At 38.3% G+C, this 19,069-nt stretch overlaps 1 protein-coding gene across 1 annotated transcript in view; it reads left to right on the forward strand.

Annotated features, from left to right (window-relative positions):
- DNAH11 (dynein axonemal heavy chain 11) overlaps positions 1–19,069 on the forward strand; it is a 403,839-nt gene that overhangs the window by 251,646 nt on the left and 133,124 nt on the right. Inside the window, exons 54-55 of the mRNA XM_017526963.2 lie at positions 305–447; positions 14,585–14,746. Of these exons, the coding sequence (XP_017382452.1) occupies positions 305–447; positions 14,585–14,746 (305 nt within the window). The remainder of the gene's footprint in view (positions 1–304; positions 448–14,584; positions 14,747–19,069) is intronic.

Consider the following 19,069-nt stretch of genomic DNA (forward strand, 5'->3'; position numbering starts at 1 on the left):
TTGGGGAGAAACCTGTAAACCTAATTTGAGGTGTATTGCTTTCTTAGTCTGTTTATGGATGAGAAGGCCTTCAGTGAAGTAAATATTATTGCTACGCCTATGGGTGTAGAGGGTGTGATCATCATGGCTTGTTCTGAATGTATTGAATGTCTTGTAAATGCAAAAGAAAAAGAAACGTGACATTTCTGTTATTAAACTCTTATGCTGAACTTTGTCTTATACATCGTTTCAAACGTTAAAAAGTTATATGTAAAATTTAAATTGCAATGATCTTTTAATAATTCTACTTATTCTTTGGGGGCAGGAGAAATCCCAGATCTATTCAGTGATGAAGATGTGGACAAGATAATTTCTGGAATTCATAATGAAGTTCATGCTCTGGGCATGGTGGACTCCGGAGAAAACTGTTGGAAATTCTTTCTGGCCAGGGTGCGACTACAGCTCAAGGTAAGAAATACTTGCTTCATTTGCATGTTGCTTAAAACCTGCTGTTGCAACTCTCAGGTTTTGTTTCGAGTTTTTTATTATGGAATTGATTTTCAGTCATGCGCTTTGAAAGGATGTGTGTATTTCTACATGCCTGTATCTGGAGTGTACCTCCCCAAAGTGTCCCATGATGCTGAGCTTCCGCAAAGCATTGCTGAGCAGCATGTGCAGTCCTCAGCTGAAGTTTCATGTGGTCTGTGCCCTTGAGGAACTTACAGTATTATAGAACACAGGAGACATCACAAATACTTACCATACAAGATGAATGTAAAGAGTGCCCTAGGATTACAGAGGAGCGCAGTATCCTTCCTCACTGGAGCAGGTCGTCCTGGAGGAAATGATGGGCCACATGTCAAGCATGGAGAAGAATTCACAGGGAGGAGCTTTCAGGGACAGGAAATGGCATTTATATAAAGGTCAGCTTCACAATACATATTTGGAGAAACCCAAGTTACCTCTAAAGGCCGGGACATAGAATTCTTGTAGGGAGAGTTAGATTGATAAATCTGGAAAAGTAAACTGGAATCAGATAAGAGGTTTCTGAGTCATAAAGTGAGCAGTGAGGAGAGTTTTGCATTTTAAAAGTGATGATGATGTCAGTAACTTCTCGGAAAGGAATTTAGAAGTAACACCCCGATGGGCTGTGCGTGCCTGTGATCCCAGCACTTTGGGAGGCTGAGGTAGGGGGATCACCTGAGGTCAGGAGTTCGAGACCAGCCTGGCCAACATGGTGAAACCCCATCTCTACTAAAAATACAAAAATTAGCCAGGCTTGGTGGTATGTGCATATAATCCCAGCTACTCAGGTAGCTGAGGGAGGAGAATCACTTGAACCTGGGAGGCGGAGGCTGCAGTGAGCTGAGATCGTGCCATTGCACTCCAGCCTGGGCGACAGAGTGAGACTCCATCTCAAAAAAAAAAAAGAAGTAATGTTCAGATGTTCTGAAGGATTACCCCAGTGTTCTTGCCCATCAACTGCTCTGTGCTATAGTGTATCACATAGGCATGTACTGTAAACAAAATAGATCAGTAAAGATCAAGTATCACAGGGAAATAGGGAGTGCCTCCAGACTTATAGCAGGAAGCCAGTTTAAGAATGTCGCTCAGGAAAATTCAGGCTGTCTAGTATGGAATGGCTAGTAATCTCAGAAAGCTGCTACTTTACTGATGCTTCTCATATTGTTATACCTGTCAAGTTAGTAGCAGGCGGCTGCAGCTATAGAACTAGAACATTTAAGGATGGGAGACAGGGGCTGGCATTGGCCCTGAATATGCCTTTGATTAAAGGTTAAGGAGCAGAGTCAGTAAGTTTCTCTGACATTCTGCGATTTCAAGTTCCACATTAATCCTCCTGAGCAATTCTGTGCTGAGGTTAGAAGGTTAGGACTTAAGGTTCAGTTGCCCAAAGAGCTTTCTCCCCATCAAAAATATGACTAAAAATACATTTGTCGGTAGTAACAAGGCCAGGGGTTTCTTCCTATTCCTTTGTGATATACTTGAATGAAACTTTCTTTATAGAATGGGAAAACAAGTACAATGATAGAATTTGAGGTAGTAATAGTATAAATTAATGGTTCTCAGTCTCTTCCTCAGAGCTGCAGAATCAATGTCAACAAGAAACTTTTTTAAAAATGCAGTTTCTCCAACTCCACCCCAGACCTCCTTAGTCAGAAACTTTGGGTGACCCCCACAAATCTGTCTTAACAAGGCCTCCAGGTAATTCAGAGGCATGATGAAATTTAAGAGCCATTGTTATAAATAGTGCCAGAATGAGCATTGTTGAGATATGTATATCTTTCATGCTCAACTTTGCTTGCTTCTACAGGATAAATTCGTAGAATGGACATTGCTGGATTCAGTAGTTACAGCTTACCGTAGTTTTAAAACATGCGTTCAAATTCTTTGATGCTCTTTTTACTCACAGGTAGTGTGAGTCACCATGCCCGGTTATTTTTACTGATTTTCATTTTTGTTTGTTTGAGACAGAGTTTCCCTCTTGTTGCTTAGGCTGGAGTGCAATGGCGTAATCTCGGCTCACTGCAGCTTCTGCCTCCTTGGTGCAAGCAATTCTCCTGCCTCAGCCTCTGAGTAGCTGGGATTACAGATCCCTGCTACCATGCCTGGCTAGTTTTTTGTATTTTTAGTAAAGATGGGGTTGTACCATGTTGGCCAGGCTGGTCTTGAACTCATGGTCTGAGGTGATCTGCCTGCCTTGGCCTCCCAAAGGCGAGAGTGAGATAATCTTTACTAGAAACAGTTGGAACTCAAGTTGAGCTACAATAAGAGAAGACTCACTAGTGTCTTAAAGCCTCTCACAATAGTAAGTCCAGACTGGCTCATTGTTACTAGAGGCTCCTTAGAAGAGATGCTCTTCTCATCTTTCCCTTCTGCCAGCTTTCATCGTGATGCCCCTTGCCTCCTGATCACAGGTGGATGCAGTATGTTTATGTTCCAGGCAGGAGGAAGGAAGGGGAGGAGGAGCTGGAGGCTTTGTACCAGGAAACCTAAGCTCCTCCCCACAACCCTAAGTTGATGTCTTACCGGCCGCAAATGCATCCCATGCTGCCTCCAGCTACCAAGGAGTCTGAGGGAGTGAATATTTAATTTGGGGACATTGCCTTTATGAGTAAAATTGGAAAGGGATTGGAGTAGTTTTTGAAAGGAGCAATATCAGTCATTTTAGTGCCTATATGCTTTCACGCTCTCTTTAAAATTTGCTACCTCTGGAGTGTATTTTTTATTGGATATGGCAAAGTGTGAACTGAGATGTTTCAGGTTATTTTTCCCCAAAAAACGTCTTCTTATCTAAAGACCATGTATTTCTTCCTTACCAGTTTCAAACACATCTTTAGTATATGTCCAATAGCCGTATTAATTGCATCTGTTTCCAAATTCTCTGTTCTCTTTTCTTGTTAATTCTCTGCTACTGATTTCAGCATTGCACTGTAAATTGGTAAAGATTTATCATTTATTTTCACTTCCAATTGCTCTTTCTTGTTAAGCGTTTCCTACGTATCCTCCTATGTTTATATGGATAAGCATTAGCATCATTTTGCCAAATTCTAAACACTTTCCATTTCAATTTTGAGTGAAATCATGCTGAATGCTTATTTTATATTACACTTTAATCTTCAGGGTACCATGTCTTTTAATGCTTTTATAGAAGGATTGTTTCATAAAGTTTTGTAATGGTGTATTATTTGTACATAGGAGAGCTATTGATTTTTAACTTTATAATCACCTACCTTACGTCTCTCTTATGGTTTCTAATCATGGGTTGATACCATATAGCTGGCAGATAATGATATTTTGTCTTTCCAGCTATTCTGTTTTTCTATTCTCCTCCCTCATTGCATTGATAAATATTGTAGAACATTAAATAATTATGATAATAGTAGGAATTCTGTCTTGATTCTTTCTTTAAATGTGTCTCATGTTTCACTGTTATATCTTATGTTGCCATTTGATTCACAATATGTATCTTGTCGGAGTATCTACCTAGTAAATTCATTTTCAGCATCTATTGAAATATTTATATGTTTTTTTTTTTCCTTGGACTTACTAATATTCATTTAATACAGAATGATATACAGGAGTTTTACATTTTATATTTTTATACCCATCAGCCTTTTTCTTTGTTTCGGTTGAGGCTATGTGTAGGCAGGTCTTACCAAAACTGAGATCAGTTCTATATTCATCTCTATAGTTGTCTAATCCTTTTTATGGTCTCATTTTTTTGGTATTTAACTCAATAGAAGATGGAATTTCTTTTGGAGTAAGATATGGATAATTTTTACCCATCATCACCAGACTATTAATTGAATGATCTATCTCTTTCCCATCAAAATGAGTAGGAGGTTGTTTTTTCGTTTTTGTTTTGTTCTACTTTGTTTTTAATGTCATGTAGAAATAGGATCTCTGTGTCAGAAGAAAGGATCCCACTTCTGATCCCCTTTGGCCTGTCACTTAGTTTGATACATCCTGTGGCAGGTTAATAATTAGCACCATGACCTCTTTACCTTGAGGGAGAACTATTGTGGTAAAAAATGGGTAGTCTTTTAGGCTGAAAATAGCAGCTCCTTTTTTTTTTTTTTTTTTCAATTTATATGTATTACCTCCTACATTCGTGGAATTTTAAAGAATTCCAAATTGCTCTGTGTTATTTTCAGATATCATGATACTCACTGGTGTGTACTAAAGACTCAGAATTTCTGTTGAGCTGATACCTCCTTTGCATGCATTCCAACCTGGGCATCATGGAAAGCTTAATGTGTTATAGGGGGTTGGTGAGCATACCTGGCAGGTTAAGCTAAATGATGTGAAGTTGCCACCCCATTACCCATGCTCACCACCCAAAGTCAGTTCCCACTTGGAATGCAGAGACAGTGAGAACCTGTTGACAGGCAAAATGTGACCTCTGAAGCCCAGAGGGCAGTTCCCATTAACAGCCGTCAGATGTGTGTCCTTGGATTGCCTCAAATAAGCCAATGAATAGCAATGCCAAGTGCCTTCTCTCCTTCACATTCGTATATGTGCATCTTTTCCTACACAGTTCTCAGCTTTCAACTAGTATACAGAACTTTCATCTTCTCTCCAGTGGACCTTAGTTAACACAATAACTTTTCCTTCCTACTTTTCCTTCCTGGCCATCTGATGGTATAGGGCAAAGGACACTTGATTAATGTAGCAGCCCCTGATTCCATGCCAAGATTTTAGATATTTGCCTCATTATCTATCTACTTAAGTATATATAGAGAGAGATCCATTTCTGATAATATAAAAAATATATGCTTATTGTAGAGAATTTAAAAATACAAAATAATATGAAAGAACATTTTTAAACTGCCCTTAATAATACTGTCTACAGATAGCATATTGATATATTTCCTCTCAGTTTTCTAGGTACTTATAAACATGAAGTGTATGTTCAGAAACTAAAAAAATTTTATTCTCATCTCACACTGTCTTTAATTACCTTCCTGTTTGCATTTCTGATTAGAAGGCTGCCATGGAGGTAAAAATCAAATGATTCAAGAATTTGGTGTATGGAGTGAACTATTTAACTGAAACGTACTTCATTCTAAATAATCATTGGTAGAAAATGTCCTTTATCCACTTATAGCTTTTCCCAAATTTCCTATTGGTTTGGTGTAATTTGTATTGTTTTATAGGAGCATTTTATATAATAGATATTATTTGTATATCTAGAATGTTCTGGTTTTGTGTGTTTCCAGTGTTTGTTTTGGAATTTATTATAATTCTGCTAACTCTTACCACTGATTTGAAATACTATTTATCTCAGACATTAAATGCCTAAACATAAGAAATTCTATTTGGGGCTGTCTATTATGTCCCATTAATTTGTCCCTGCAAAATTGTCACACTGCTTTGTTTATTATAGCTTTATAGTATATTCTGGAATCTAGTAGAGCAAAATCACCTTCCTTTTCTACATTTACTTAGTTATTTGTACCTTTAATTTCCTGGATTAACTGCGAAATCAGTTTGACTTTTTAAAAAAAATCCAATGAAAATGTATAGACTAATTTGGGGATAATGGATATATTTACAATATTGAATATTTTTATTCGTTCACCTGCACTGTTTTCCTTGTTACAATTTAAGGTTTGTTCCCTGACAGTGTGAATTCTCTCCCAACAAAAAGTATATTTTCCAAACATCCTTTGATGTTCTTACTCATTTTTATTCTGGCTGAACTTTAAAATAACTTTGCTAAATTCTGCTAAGCCTGTTGGGAATTGTTAGAATCGCCTAAAATTTGTTAATGAATGTGGGAAGAATTAGCATCTTTATAATAATTGACCTCTTCTGGGAATGTGGCACATCTCTTTCTTTAGTCAAAATGTCTTAAAGCTTTGGAAAAGCAGATTATTCTCTTGAATTTATTTTACATATTTCTCATTAATTTCTTTTCTCAATATTTTATACTGTTTTCTACTGCTGCCAAATTTTTAAGTGATCATTGTGGACATAAAGCCACTGGATGGAGGGAAGGAGGAATAGATGGATAATTAGTTATGCATTTGTTTTACCAACCAATTCAGTGCATACATTAATTCCAATAGCTTTTGCATTTTGTTCTTTAGAGTTTGCTGAGTAGACAGATCATCTTTTAATTTTTAATCCTTTATAACTATCACCACTTTCATATATCCTGGGACAGCCATACTTTCTGAACAGCACTTAAAAATTTTAAGTAAATATAGTGATCATCTTTATTTATATATTTTTGTAATGAGAATGCCATTAGCTTTACATCATTGGTATTAGATAAAATGCTGGCTTGAGATATTTTCAATATTACTTTTAGGAAAAGGTGATGCAGTTTATCCTGTCTGTTTTGATTTAAACTCCCTTTTTTTGTAGTCTTCTTTCATCTTTGCCTGTTCTCCTACTATGTGTTTCTATTATTTTCTTTATCCTTCCAGCCTCTTAAGAATGCTTTGCAAGTTTTTATTCTTTTCTTAAGGTTCTTGTATTAAATCAACTTCAGAGGAATCATCTGCCTTTCAATCTGCAGGATGCTTTTCTACTCTTCTTGGTTTTATAGTATTTCTTCCCCTGGCTCCACTTAGGCTTCTTTCCTCTTCTTTCTTCTTGGATAGTAGAGACAGCAATTCACAGCTAAAGTTTGGCAACAGACAAGGTGGATGATTTCCTACTGGCTCACCCTGCGTCATGTGCAGGGAACTGAGAGTCTCAACAAAAAATGCCAAGCACCACTTGTATCCAAGCAACAGATTAACATAGACATACATGGCCTACGCCAAGAGACTTAGTAGTCACATAAGTAATTTTCGGGGCATGTTGTTCATTTCGTGTAAAAGCTCAACTACTTACCTTTCCCATTGGAAAATCAGATATCACAGAACCTTGTCTTTGCAAAATTATAAAGTCAAGTCTCTTCAAACCTCCCTCTGGCTGAGGAGCAGAACATTTAATTTCTTTCCCTTATGCGCGTGGCCATCTCGATGATGAGAGGGACATTCTTAACCCCTCCTACCCCACTTGTTTCTCATTAGTGCACATTCTGACACGTGCACTAATGAGAAACAAGAAACACTCACACCTGTCTTGCCCGGTACCGGTTCCAGGGCTCTGGGAGTCTCAGTGCTGCCAGCTGTGTTTTGCTTTGCAGGACCACACCTCTCTGGATACAGTGCTCTAGTCTCTGTCCTCCCATTTTCTGTTATTATTTGACATAAGTAGAATGAAAAGAACTTCAGAGAAGGACAAAAGGTGCCACCTTGTACTCTGTATCTGAGGTTCACCCTCTGATATTAGATAAAACAGCAAAACCTCAAAAAATTAGGACACAAGTATCAATATTTTACCCAGAAAAGTCTGTTTCAAACTGTTATAGATTTGAAACAGTTTGTAGCCATTCATCACTCAGCAAATACGTACTGAGTGCCTGTGAGGTGCTGAGTCCTTGGAATGTGACAGGGAGCAAAGGCTAACCCAGCCACTGCCCACCTAGAGCCACCTCATTCAATCTAATAATCACACACAAAAAGTAAAATCACAACGATGTATGTGAGAGATAAAGGTTATGTAAGATAACAGAAGACAGGACAAGAAAGATTTCACCAAAAAATAATGATCAAGAAGAGACTTCCAAAGAGTGAGTAGAAGTCTTCTCCATTATTTTATATTGTAAAAGAAAATATACCAGAAATCCAGCACTTAATCCCTTGAGTAAGAACATCACTGTATGTTGAATAGCCTTTGCATTTTGGAAAGTGTATTGTGCTCTTCTCATTTTGCTAGCATTCACCTGTGGGGTTTGCTGGTAGAATCTGAGGCCTGTTCTTGCAATGGTGTGCGTGTATGGAGTTACCCCATAGTGTCAGGAGAAACATCCTCTACTCTAACTGAGCAGCAGAGCTTGGAAGCCCGAAACCTGATGTGACACAGTTCAAATACAGGCCTATCCAGAAGAAAGAAAAGTAGGCATCTGGTTTTCTTAAAAAACAAAACAAAACAAAACTCATACATTGTTATGGGGCTAGAAATTGTCTTGGAACGCAGTCTGTGACCAGCACAGGCCCTGGTGACAAGCACGGGAGCTGAGACAAGGGCTCTGTTTCCTGTCTTCCCCCTCAGAAATAGGCTTGCTCTTTGCTCTCTATGGGGATTCCACACACAATTTTCTTTGTGAACAGAAGAGTTTTCTTGTTTAGAAAATAAAGAAAAATAAATTAACTAAAACTCCCTGCTGTCAAACATTACCTCTAGCAAATATCTGTAATGTCCAATATTGACACAAGTCAAAGGTTATGGGAATGAGTTCATTGTGTGCTGTCTAAAAGGACAATAAATAAGAAAATGTATTGAGTGTGTGCATGTTGAAGGTATTGGATCTTTTCAAAACGAATTGAAATTGAAAGGTAATTAGATGGGGGTAATACAGGAAGATATGAGGACAGTGATAAAGTGACACTGAGCATTCAAACTGGGGAAGATTTTCTGCACTAAACCTCCATTCCTGCGAGGGTTCCCTCAGATTGAGACTTTATTATTCTTGAAAAATATTGAGGCTTTTGAGGATAAATGCAAACCTAAGTGATGGATGGAAGCTTCTGAAGTAAATATGTGGGAGGGTTACTACCACCTGAGAATAAACTATATCAAGTGGAAAAAAAATACAGAGTGACTGTGGAAATTCACATTTTCATTACCAGGTGAAATTGACTGAGTCCTGTTAGTGATATACTAATAAATATGTACTTATGATGAGATCTTATCTAAAAGAAACAGAAACATATTACAAAGCACAGGGAAAAGTGGATGCCTGCAAATGAGTCATAACACCTGTGTGGGCAAAAGAAAAAAAAACGATAGAAAATTCTATGGTACGGATTCCAAAAGCAAGTTCCTGACATCCAAATGTTAGAGCCGCAGGAAGTACATAGATGGTGATTTCAGGGTTTGCTTTTTACTTGTGAGAATTTGCTTTGAGAAAAGAGCACAGCTGCCAGAGGCATTTTTAACTTTATTTTTTCTCTGACTTTCCTTTCTAATCCCACTGTTGGAAACTAACTAAAGCTTACTAGCTATTGTCAAGAACTTTTTGGTGAAGGGTATAGTTCAGTGAATTCAGGTACTTCAAGGTAGATGACGTCTTGGGTGAGGGAGAGGGATTTTTCCCCAAATCTCCCAACTCAAGGTATGCTTCGAGGAAAGGATGTCTCAGACTGAAGCCTGCTAGAGAGTTGATTGGTGATAATAAGAAGGCGCACACAAAAACCTTACAACTTGCTCTATAAGTTTGGTGTAATCCCAGCTCTGTTCTTTTGGGGACTTGACTTGCCCATCCTTGGAAGATGTCTTTGGGGCGGATGTGGCAGTAGTTTCATAGAAGGATTCAACTGACCTCGTTGGAATCACATCAAAAGACTAGACTGTCTTCATAAACACTTTACCACAGGACTGGTCAAGTTCCAAAATCCCAAGGGCTGCTGCCCAAAATATAATTATTGGGATACCTTGATCCTTAGATTTTTAAATTTTGTTCATACATTGGCAGAAGTATGCACACATTTTTTGGAGTGGGGAGGTTTTGCTTCAGGTATCTTGAACGCTACTCATTTTATCAGTGAAAAATCATGGCTACCATCCATGATGCTGCCACACCAACCATTTATGTTGATGAGAGAATTAGTTGGCTAAGAGCTTCTGGTAGCTGGTTCTGCAGCGTGGGCTTACATTAGAGTCCATGAAATGCTGCTTAGCCGCATCCCCACCAGTCTGTGTAGCCCTTGTTAATGTATTGCGGATATTAACAAACAGCCCGTAAGGTGTAAAATAAAATGACTATTCACATGCTTGTTATACTAGTAGTTAAATTGTAGACGACACCCTTTTAAAATTATGTATTTTGTTTTTATTTCTTATAAGCCCTTTACTATATTAATCTTTCATGAAATTAAGGGAAAAGTAACAGGAAAATTATTTGGAATGATTTTCCCCCCACAATAATGTTCCTTGTGACAACTGGGGTTTACTTCAGGTTATCTGTAAAGTTGTTTTCTAAGACAGTAGTGTCTTAGAAAACAGCAGAATAACCAATGGTTTCCAGACATTACTGTGGGTTTCTGGAAAAATCTCACATGACTTTACTACCAAGGAACGCTGAATGGCAGGAGAAATTTTATGCTCAATTTTTAGCAAAACTAGAAATGACTGAGCAGTGAATTGGGTCAGTAACTGCACTCCTCAAGGCTGGCATGACACTCCCCTTTACCTTCAAAGAGATTACTAATGAACAAGTATATTTCTATAATTTAGTTCCCAGCGTCTAGTTTAGCTGATACAATTTAGATTACTTATTTAAAATTCTCTGATTTTTTTATCTGTGTATGTAGAGACCTAGATTCTATGAGTATTTAACAAACTGCAATAACATTGAAAAAGTCAATGTTTCATTGAAGTATTCCTGTAGATACATTAAAACTATTAGACTATCACTGTATCAGAATAACCCTAGAGAGTTTGTTAAAAACTCGCATTGCTGAGTCCCACCCCCAGAGTTTCTGATTATTTCTGTCTGGAGTTGGTCCAGGGATTTATATTTCTAACCAACTCCCAGACAGTTATTTGAGAACACCTGGTCTCCATGCCACCCTTCCAGGCCCTCTCACATTATGAAATTTTACATAGTGTTCTGAGGATCCTTATTTAAGTGATAATACATAACATAGGAGGAAATATCTTCAATCATAAAATTGTAGAAAAGAAAACTAGTTCTCTAAGTGACCATTCTATATTGGTTTTCAATAAATACTCCATTTTGCGCATTGCTCTAAAGAAATACCCAAGACTGGGTAATTTATAAAGGAAAGAAGTGTAATTGACTCCCAGTTCCACATGGCTGGGGAGGCCTCAGGAAACTTGTAGTTGTGGCAGAAGGGGAAGCAAGGACCATCTTCATGTGGCGGCAGGAAAGAGAAGTGCATACAGGGGAAATGCCAGGTGCTTATAAAACCATCATATCTTCATGAGAACTCCCTTACTATCACGAGAGCAGCATGGGGGAAACTGCCCCCATGATCCAGTCCCCTCCCACCAGGTCCCATCTGGGATACATGAGGATTGTGGGGATTTCAACATGCGATCAGATGTGGGTATGAACACAGAGGCAAACCATACCAGCAAGGAAGGCTTATGACTCAGTAACACAGGGAAAGCATCTTTTCCTGAGACTGAACAAACATAGTTCAGATACTTTATTTTCTAACACATTCTTAAGATCGGATACTATGCCAGTTACAAGTGTGAAAATTAAGTGTAGAAGTGATGGAAATATTTGGGATCTTGTCAAATAAAAGATGCTTTTATTTCTCTGCCTTTGCTAACATTATATGTAAATGACATTTCTAAAATTGGCACAAATGAGAGATGAGTTGGGTGTGGGTAGCCAACTTGGAAAGAAAGGAGAAATACTCAAGTTTTGGGGAAAGCTCATAAGAGAAACATAAGAACTGAGATATAAGTAAAAACTATGCATTTTAACTGAGGCTTGTTAGCACATGAAATATTACAGCAATCATTTAGTTTATAACTCGAATTTATATAATGAAAAAATGATCAGCTTATGCAACATTAAATACATTTCACCACATGCAAAAAAAAAATTAAATTGGACCTTATCTTACAACCTATGGAAGAATCAACTCAAAATGGGTTAAATACTTAAATGTAATACAGGGGAAATCTTCAGAAGATTTGTCTTGGCATTGATTTCTTTGATATGACACCAAAAGCACAGGAAACAAAAGGAAAAACAGACAAGTGTATTACATCAAACTAAACAGCTTCTGTACAGCAAAGGAAATGAGCAACAGAGTCAAAACAACCTATGTGAAATGGGAGAAAATATTTGCAAACTGTGTATTTGATATTTGATATTGATATTTGATTATTTGATATTGATAAGAAATTAATAATTAAAATATATAAGGAACTCCTATAATTCAAGTTTAAAAATCTGATTTTAAAATGGGCAAAGAAGTTGAGTAGACATTTCTCTAAAGAAGACTTACACATGTCTAACAGGTATATCAAAAGATACACAGCATCACTAATCAGGGAAGTGCAAATCAAAACCACAATGAAGAATCACCTCACATAGGTTAGGATAGTTACAGTTTAAAAAAACAAAGCAGAAAATAAGTGTTGCTTTGATGAAGCTGTGGAGAAGCTGGAACCCTTGTATACTATTGGTGAAATTGTAAAATGTTGCAGCCACTATGGAAAACAGTGTGGTAGCTCCTCAAACAATTGAAAACAGAAGTACCATAAAATCTAGCAATCCCACTTCTAGGTATATAGCCAAGGAAACTGAAACCAGGATCTGAGAGAGGTATCTGCACTTTCATGTTCACTGAAGCATTATTCGCAGTAGCTGAGACATGTAAGCAACTAAAATGTCCGTCAACAGATGACTAGGTAAACTAAATGTGCTATATATACATAGTGGAATAATTTCACCTATAAAAAGGAAGAAAGTCTTGTCATATGTCACAACATGGATGAACCTTGAGGACATGATGCTAAGTGAAATAAGCCAGTCACAGAAGGACAATTACTGTGTGATTCTGTTTATGTGCAGTATCAAGAGTAGTCAAACTCCTAGAAACAGAAAGTAGAATGGTGGTTACCAGGAGCTGGAGGGAGGTCTATTCTGTAGGTGTAGAGTTTCAATAATGCAAGGTAAGAAAGTTCTAGAAAGCTGCTGCACAACACTGTGCTTACAGTTAACAACACTGTACATACACTTAAAAATGTAAGAGAGTAGATCTCATGTTTTTTGACACAATAAAACATTTTGATCTTAATATTTATATAGCTTGAATTGTTGAATACACATGGTATATAAAATAAACATAATGAGACACTTGTTAAATGAGATATAGGTTCATGTATTCTGGAATATTGTATGACCTGGACTTTTTAACTGCTATAGGTAAAAAAAAAAAAAAAAAAAAAAAAAAAATCACATCCTTTGAAAAGTGATTTCAATTGCCTGATTTCAAAGTGTTATAAGAGACTGAGAGGCAGTCACAAACCTTTTTATCATCAGATCTAAGCCATTTCTAGGGAAGAGGAAACGAAGACTCTCCCTCTCAGACCTTACCGCAGTTGACAGTTCTCTTCCCAGTGTCCTCACATCCACAGGAACTTGAGAATGAAAGCAGAGAAGGAAAGGATGCTCCCTGAACACCTCCTTTGTTTTGGCACTTTATACAGGGTGTCTCCTCTGAAGTACCCTCTGAAGCGAGCAGGAGCTGACCAGGTGCTCCTCTCACTGAGTTCCTTTGACCCTCTGTCAGAGCCAGATGCCATAGCCACCCTCAGGACTCCTGACAGAATCCCTTATGTCCCTAAAAAAAGTATGGAAGTATATTTAAATTTTAATTAACTTGTAATTCATTACACAGCCACACAAAACATCAGCTTTACAGCAGACACTTAAAAATTTTCTCAGCAGGAGAATGTTTAAACTGATTTTTTTTTTCTTGAAGACCAGTGTGATAGTATAGACTGAATTTCTAATTTCTTTAAAACTCTGAAGTGGGAGCGCAAGTGGGTGTATTTCATTTTAAATGGAAACACGAACATTAATGATGAGAAAACATTTTAAGTGTTTTATTATAGAGCTTTATATGGAGCCTGATGAATTACAAAATGGAAGGAACAGAAGATAAAGATATTGGTATTGTATCATGGTGATTTCTTTTTAATTTTGTTTTTTTATTATAATGTTACTTGTGTGATGTAAATGAATAATAGGTCTCCCTGTTAATGATGATAATCAAAAATGTTTAAGCAAAGAGAGACAAATTTTAAGGAAAGCAGACAGCAGTGTTTCCGTGTGTTCAGTGGAGCAGCCTGTTTGGACAGGTTTGTACTTTGATTAGCAAGGAGGTTAATGTTGCTGTCCACTCTGTAGGGCTTTAGGGTAGTTTCATGTCACGGTTGGCTGCGCTCCTTTCTCTCATTGTCTAAAATTGCAAAGTAATTCTCTGCTCACTCATCACCCGCCTGTTTCTGCCTTGCCCCCGTGTCTCCACAGATCATTTTGTGTTTCTCTCCAGTTGGTCACACGCTGAGAGTTAGAGCTCGGAAGTTCCCAGCCATAGTTAACTGCACGGCTATTGACTGGTTTCATGCGTGGCCGCAGGAGGCCCTGGTCTCTGTCAGCAGGAGGTTCATTGAGGAAACCAAGGGAATTGAGGTACGCCGTGTCAGCCTGCGTCACGCACAAACTCACACCAAAAATCCTCGGTAGATAAGTACTTTTCAAAAATACATCTCCTGTCAGAAAGCTGTCCTGATTTAAGATGTTAACTTATCTGTTAGTTTACATTCTAAGGAATACGATGGCTGGCCTTTTTTCCACCACGTTGAGGAGGATGTGCACACATGTGTGAACACAGGCACGCACACAGCACTTGAGTATATTCTCACTCATGCACTGACTCACTCAAAGCCCAGGATCATTACTTCCTTGAATCATAATGGGGTTTACTGATTATAAATCCTTTAAGTCTGAACTAAAAGCCCAAACAGAAGTATAGTCACTGTAGCCATGCTTCTTAACGAAGTAATTGCTTCTTAATGAAGTAAGGCAGTTCATTGTGATTATTCTCATAGTATCGATAGTTGAAAAATCAGCCCCCATATTCCATAACCACTAAGTCAAATAATATATCTGCTTATTTGCTTTGCAGACTTATGTTTTATGGGTTATTTTGTCATTCATGTCTTCATGATGAAATGTGTACCTCCCATGGCATTCTAACATGGTTGTACAAAACAAAACAACAGAAGCTTCAAGCATTCAGATTGAAAGGAAAGAAGGATATAGCTATGAAGTTACTTAGATTTCCTGGAGATGAAATTTTATTCCTGTCTAGTGCCTTTCTGATTACATGGCTTTTAAAAGTGATTGTGGACATTTCCCAGGGAGCTTTGTCTCCTCATTCCATTGAGTGATAAGGTGAAAGTTTCCTAGAATAGGTCAGACACTGAAGTTGACACTCAGAGGCAAACACAGAACTGGAGATACGTAAAGAATGATGTCTGTTCCTAGTTGAAAGGTTATCATGAACAGGTACAACCCACTGTAGCCCCTGCTTACTCCAAAAGGCATAACTGCCGCAGTTCCAAAGCAATCCTTTTACATTTTGTTGTGTGTTGTATCTTTCGGTGGCCATATGGTTAAAAATCTGGTCATATTTACATATTTAATTGTTTGTATGCAGCTAGCTTTATTGTTCATAGTATCATTTTCCTTTGCTTCTACTGAAAAAAAAAAAAAAAGAAAAACAGCTATAGAGGTAAGTACACAAGCAAGTATTCTGCGATGCCTACAGAATTTTGTGGAGGAAGACCTCCTCTCCTTTAGTCTTTTCCTGAAACGTTTATTAATCTAATTATTTGGTGCTGGATTGCTAGGGAAGAGCTGTCAAGCAATGTCTAATTTGGAAGATACTTATATATAGTACAGGCTTTAGGCTATTCAGCTCCCCACCCTCCTTGTCTCCCCTACATTTACACTTAAAACATTTCCACAAATAAATGAAAATAAGAAATGATCTCTTCTAAAGTCTGCCAGAAATATTTTGTACTTTAACGTCTGGAAAATCATTAAGTATGACAAATAATAATCATAAATGTTAACACAAATTTCTTATGCAGTTGCCAGGTCTGTTGCATTACTGGAATTCTCTAGGGCATCATTTTATCTTCTCATAGTTACAAGAAGGGTTCACCATGTTGCTTTATTAGAGGGAGACAGTCAGTATGAATCTTCTGATAGCAAAGTTCTGCTTCATCCCGGCTGGTTTGGTAGGAAGAGAGGGGGCCACGGCACTTTGTTTCTGCCTGTTACTTTCTGAAATATTAGGAAATTAGAGCTAGTAGCATGGTTTAAGTTGGCATTTGGCACAGTGCTTTTTAAAGTTCCTTCGCTTCGCTACTCTGTGCAGGCTTTTTCGTGTTCAGGTGGGCGCCACTTTGAAAACAGCTAAAGGAGCTTTGATATGCCAGTGACCGTTGACATCTGCTGGATGAGGCAGGACTTGCATCGTGTTAAGTCAGAGGGCTCCTGTCAGGTGCTCAGCTCGATCTGATGGTGTCATAACGCCTCCTATAGGATGCTGAGTGCCAAATAGGAATTTTAGAAGCACTTTAGCATTTCTGTTGAACCGAATTGTGCCTCAGAACCAATTAGCCAGCTGATTTCATTTCAGCACAAGGTGCCTATTTAACTTTCTTACCTTCTTAATTTGTTGCGAAGGAGCAATGATTATAATTCAGAGTACATTGTGTCCATATTCTTCTAAAAACATGTGGTGTCTTTTCTGTAGAGGTCAAAAACAGCTTTTAAATTTTTTGAATGAGCACTAATTTGATCACTTTCTTCGTTTTAATTTCCTTTCTTAAGACGGAAAGTTATCAGCATATTTTAGGCCCTTCTTAATTATTGACCTCATTTGCTGAGTCTGAGGTACTTACACAAGGTGACCCCCTTAGGCCAGAGAGAAAGGATTCATTAAAGGCAAGCAGTTTGGTGTGTGTTGACGTGTAATTTTCCATCAGTACACACTCAGTACCCAGGGATACGGGTTGACTGCATCTAAATAAATGTTTGTGCTATTTTTCTGTTACCTGATACTGAACTGAATGACAGCTGACAAACAATGACCAAAACAGTTTGACACTTAAGTATTTATCTGAAGACTTTGTGTCAATATACACTACTTCTCCAAGGAGATTTTGAAATGAAGTTGGGAGGAGGTGTGTAAGGAGTGAGAGAAGAAAAAGCTCTCTGGGTAAACCTGGGAACAGGGTTGGAAAGGCTGTGAGAAGCTCACTGGAGAGAGAATTGGGTGAAGATCTTACTGATGAGTACATGGGTTCTACAGCAAAAAATTGAGAGAAGCTGGGGTATTGAAAGACCGGTGATGTTTTTGCTTTTCAGGATAAAATGCATCGTAGACATACTTGAAAGCAAGGCCAGATGAAAGGAGAAGTTACTGAATGGAAGTGAAAGTGAGCTGTCTGGTGAAGGAGTGAGATGTTGGTTGGTGTGGAGTGGATCTGAGCAAGGTGAACGAGGTCATCTTTTTGGGCACGTTCACCAACTGATGAGTTAAAATCCTCTGTCCTTATGTGGTACCACTTAAAATAATGACAGAAACTCGGTATCAGCAGCTTTTTCAGGGAAAAGTGGTTATGCCCCATGCAGTCACCTCTTCAGTCGTTGCAGAGTTTGGTATCCTCTGAAGGACACGTTTTATTACTGTTTTCCACAACTGATTGTGAGAAAATCCAGTCTAAGAAGAAAGTTGTTTCTCCAATGGTCTGTAAATTCATTTTTAAAATGGCATGACAAACACAAAGGTTATAAAACAACATATTTGTCAGTGGTAGCTATATTAGCACAGTTTCTATTAATGACTTTCAGCACAATCCTCACTTTGAAATATAAATTAGAATTATTCACTATGAATAAAAAGTAGAAGGATAACCTTATGCAATAGAAATTCTGTGAATTTGAGGAAAATAATACTCTTTTTTAAGGAATTTTGAAGCCATTTAAAAATACTAAGATAAAAACAAATGCAACGACATTTATCTCGATTCTGCCCAGTTCTTACACTGGCTTAAGCATGTTGTCACATGGCTGAGGGAAGACCCAGGTAGTTGTTAATGTCCTTCCCCATTCTTCAGGCCTCGACCTCATAAGTAGGGTCCAGACTTTGTAGCTGCCTAGGAATCTAGATGTACCTATTCAGCTGAAAGTGTAATTAATTCAAATGGAGCTGTCACTATAAGTTTGTAGTTTTGTGGCTTTTCTCTAGGTTCTGGCCTCACCAGAACCAGCCACAACATTCACACCATCTCCTGCTTTGTCTTCTTCCTATAAAAGAGGTAGCTGGATTTCTTTTTTTCTTTTTGAGATGGAGTCTCACTCTGTCACCCAGGCTAGAGTGCAGTGGCATGATCTCGGCTCACTGCAACCTCCGCCTCCTGAGTAGCTGGGACTACAGGTGTGCACCACTACGCCTGGCTAATTTTTGTATTTTTAGTAGAGACAGGGTTTCACCATGTTGGCCAGGCTGACCTCAAACTCCTGATCTCAGGTGATCTGCCCGCCTCAGCCTCCCAAAGTGCTGGGATTACAGGCATGAGCCACTGCACGCAGCCTGGGTTTCATTTTTCCCCCACTCCTCCTGAGTCCTCAATTGCCTCCTTGTTTTAACTTTCTGGCAGAGAACTGTTGAAGGTGCCCTTTTCAATGACTGTAATCTCATCTAGGAAATTGTTGGCTTCTTCTGGACTTTGTCTTGCCTCTGACCAGTACTTGAACTCCAGAATTAAAGACAAAATACAAAAAGCATAAGCACATAATGGTATAATGTACTCACCAAACAACTCAAAACACAAAACTAGCATGTGATTTAGAAAACGACGCTTGTTGGGGCCGGGCGCGGTGGCTCACGCCTGTAATCCTAGCATTTTAGGAGGCCAAGGTGGGTGGATCACGAGG

This window comes from Cebus imitator, unplaced genomic scaffold, assembly GCF_001604975.1.
Source record: "Cebus imitator isolate Cc_AM_T3 unplaced genomic scaffold, Cebus_imitator-1.0 Scaffold45, whole genome shotgun sequence".
Lineage (NCBI taxonomy): Eukaryota > Metazoa > Chordata > Mammalia > Primates > Cebidae > Cebus > Cebus imitator.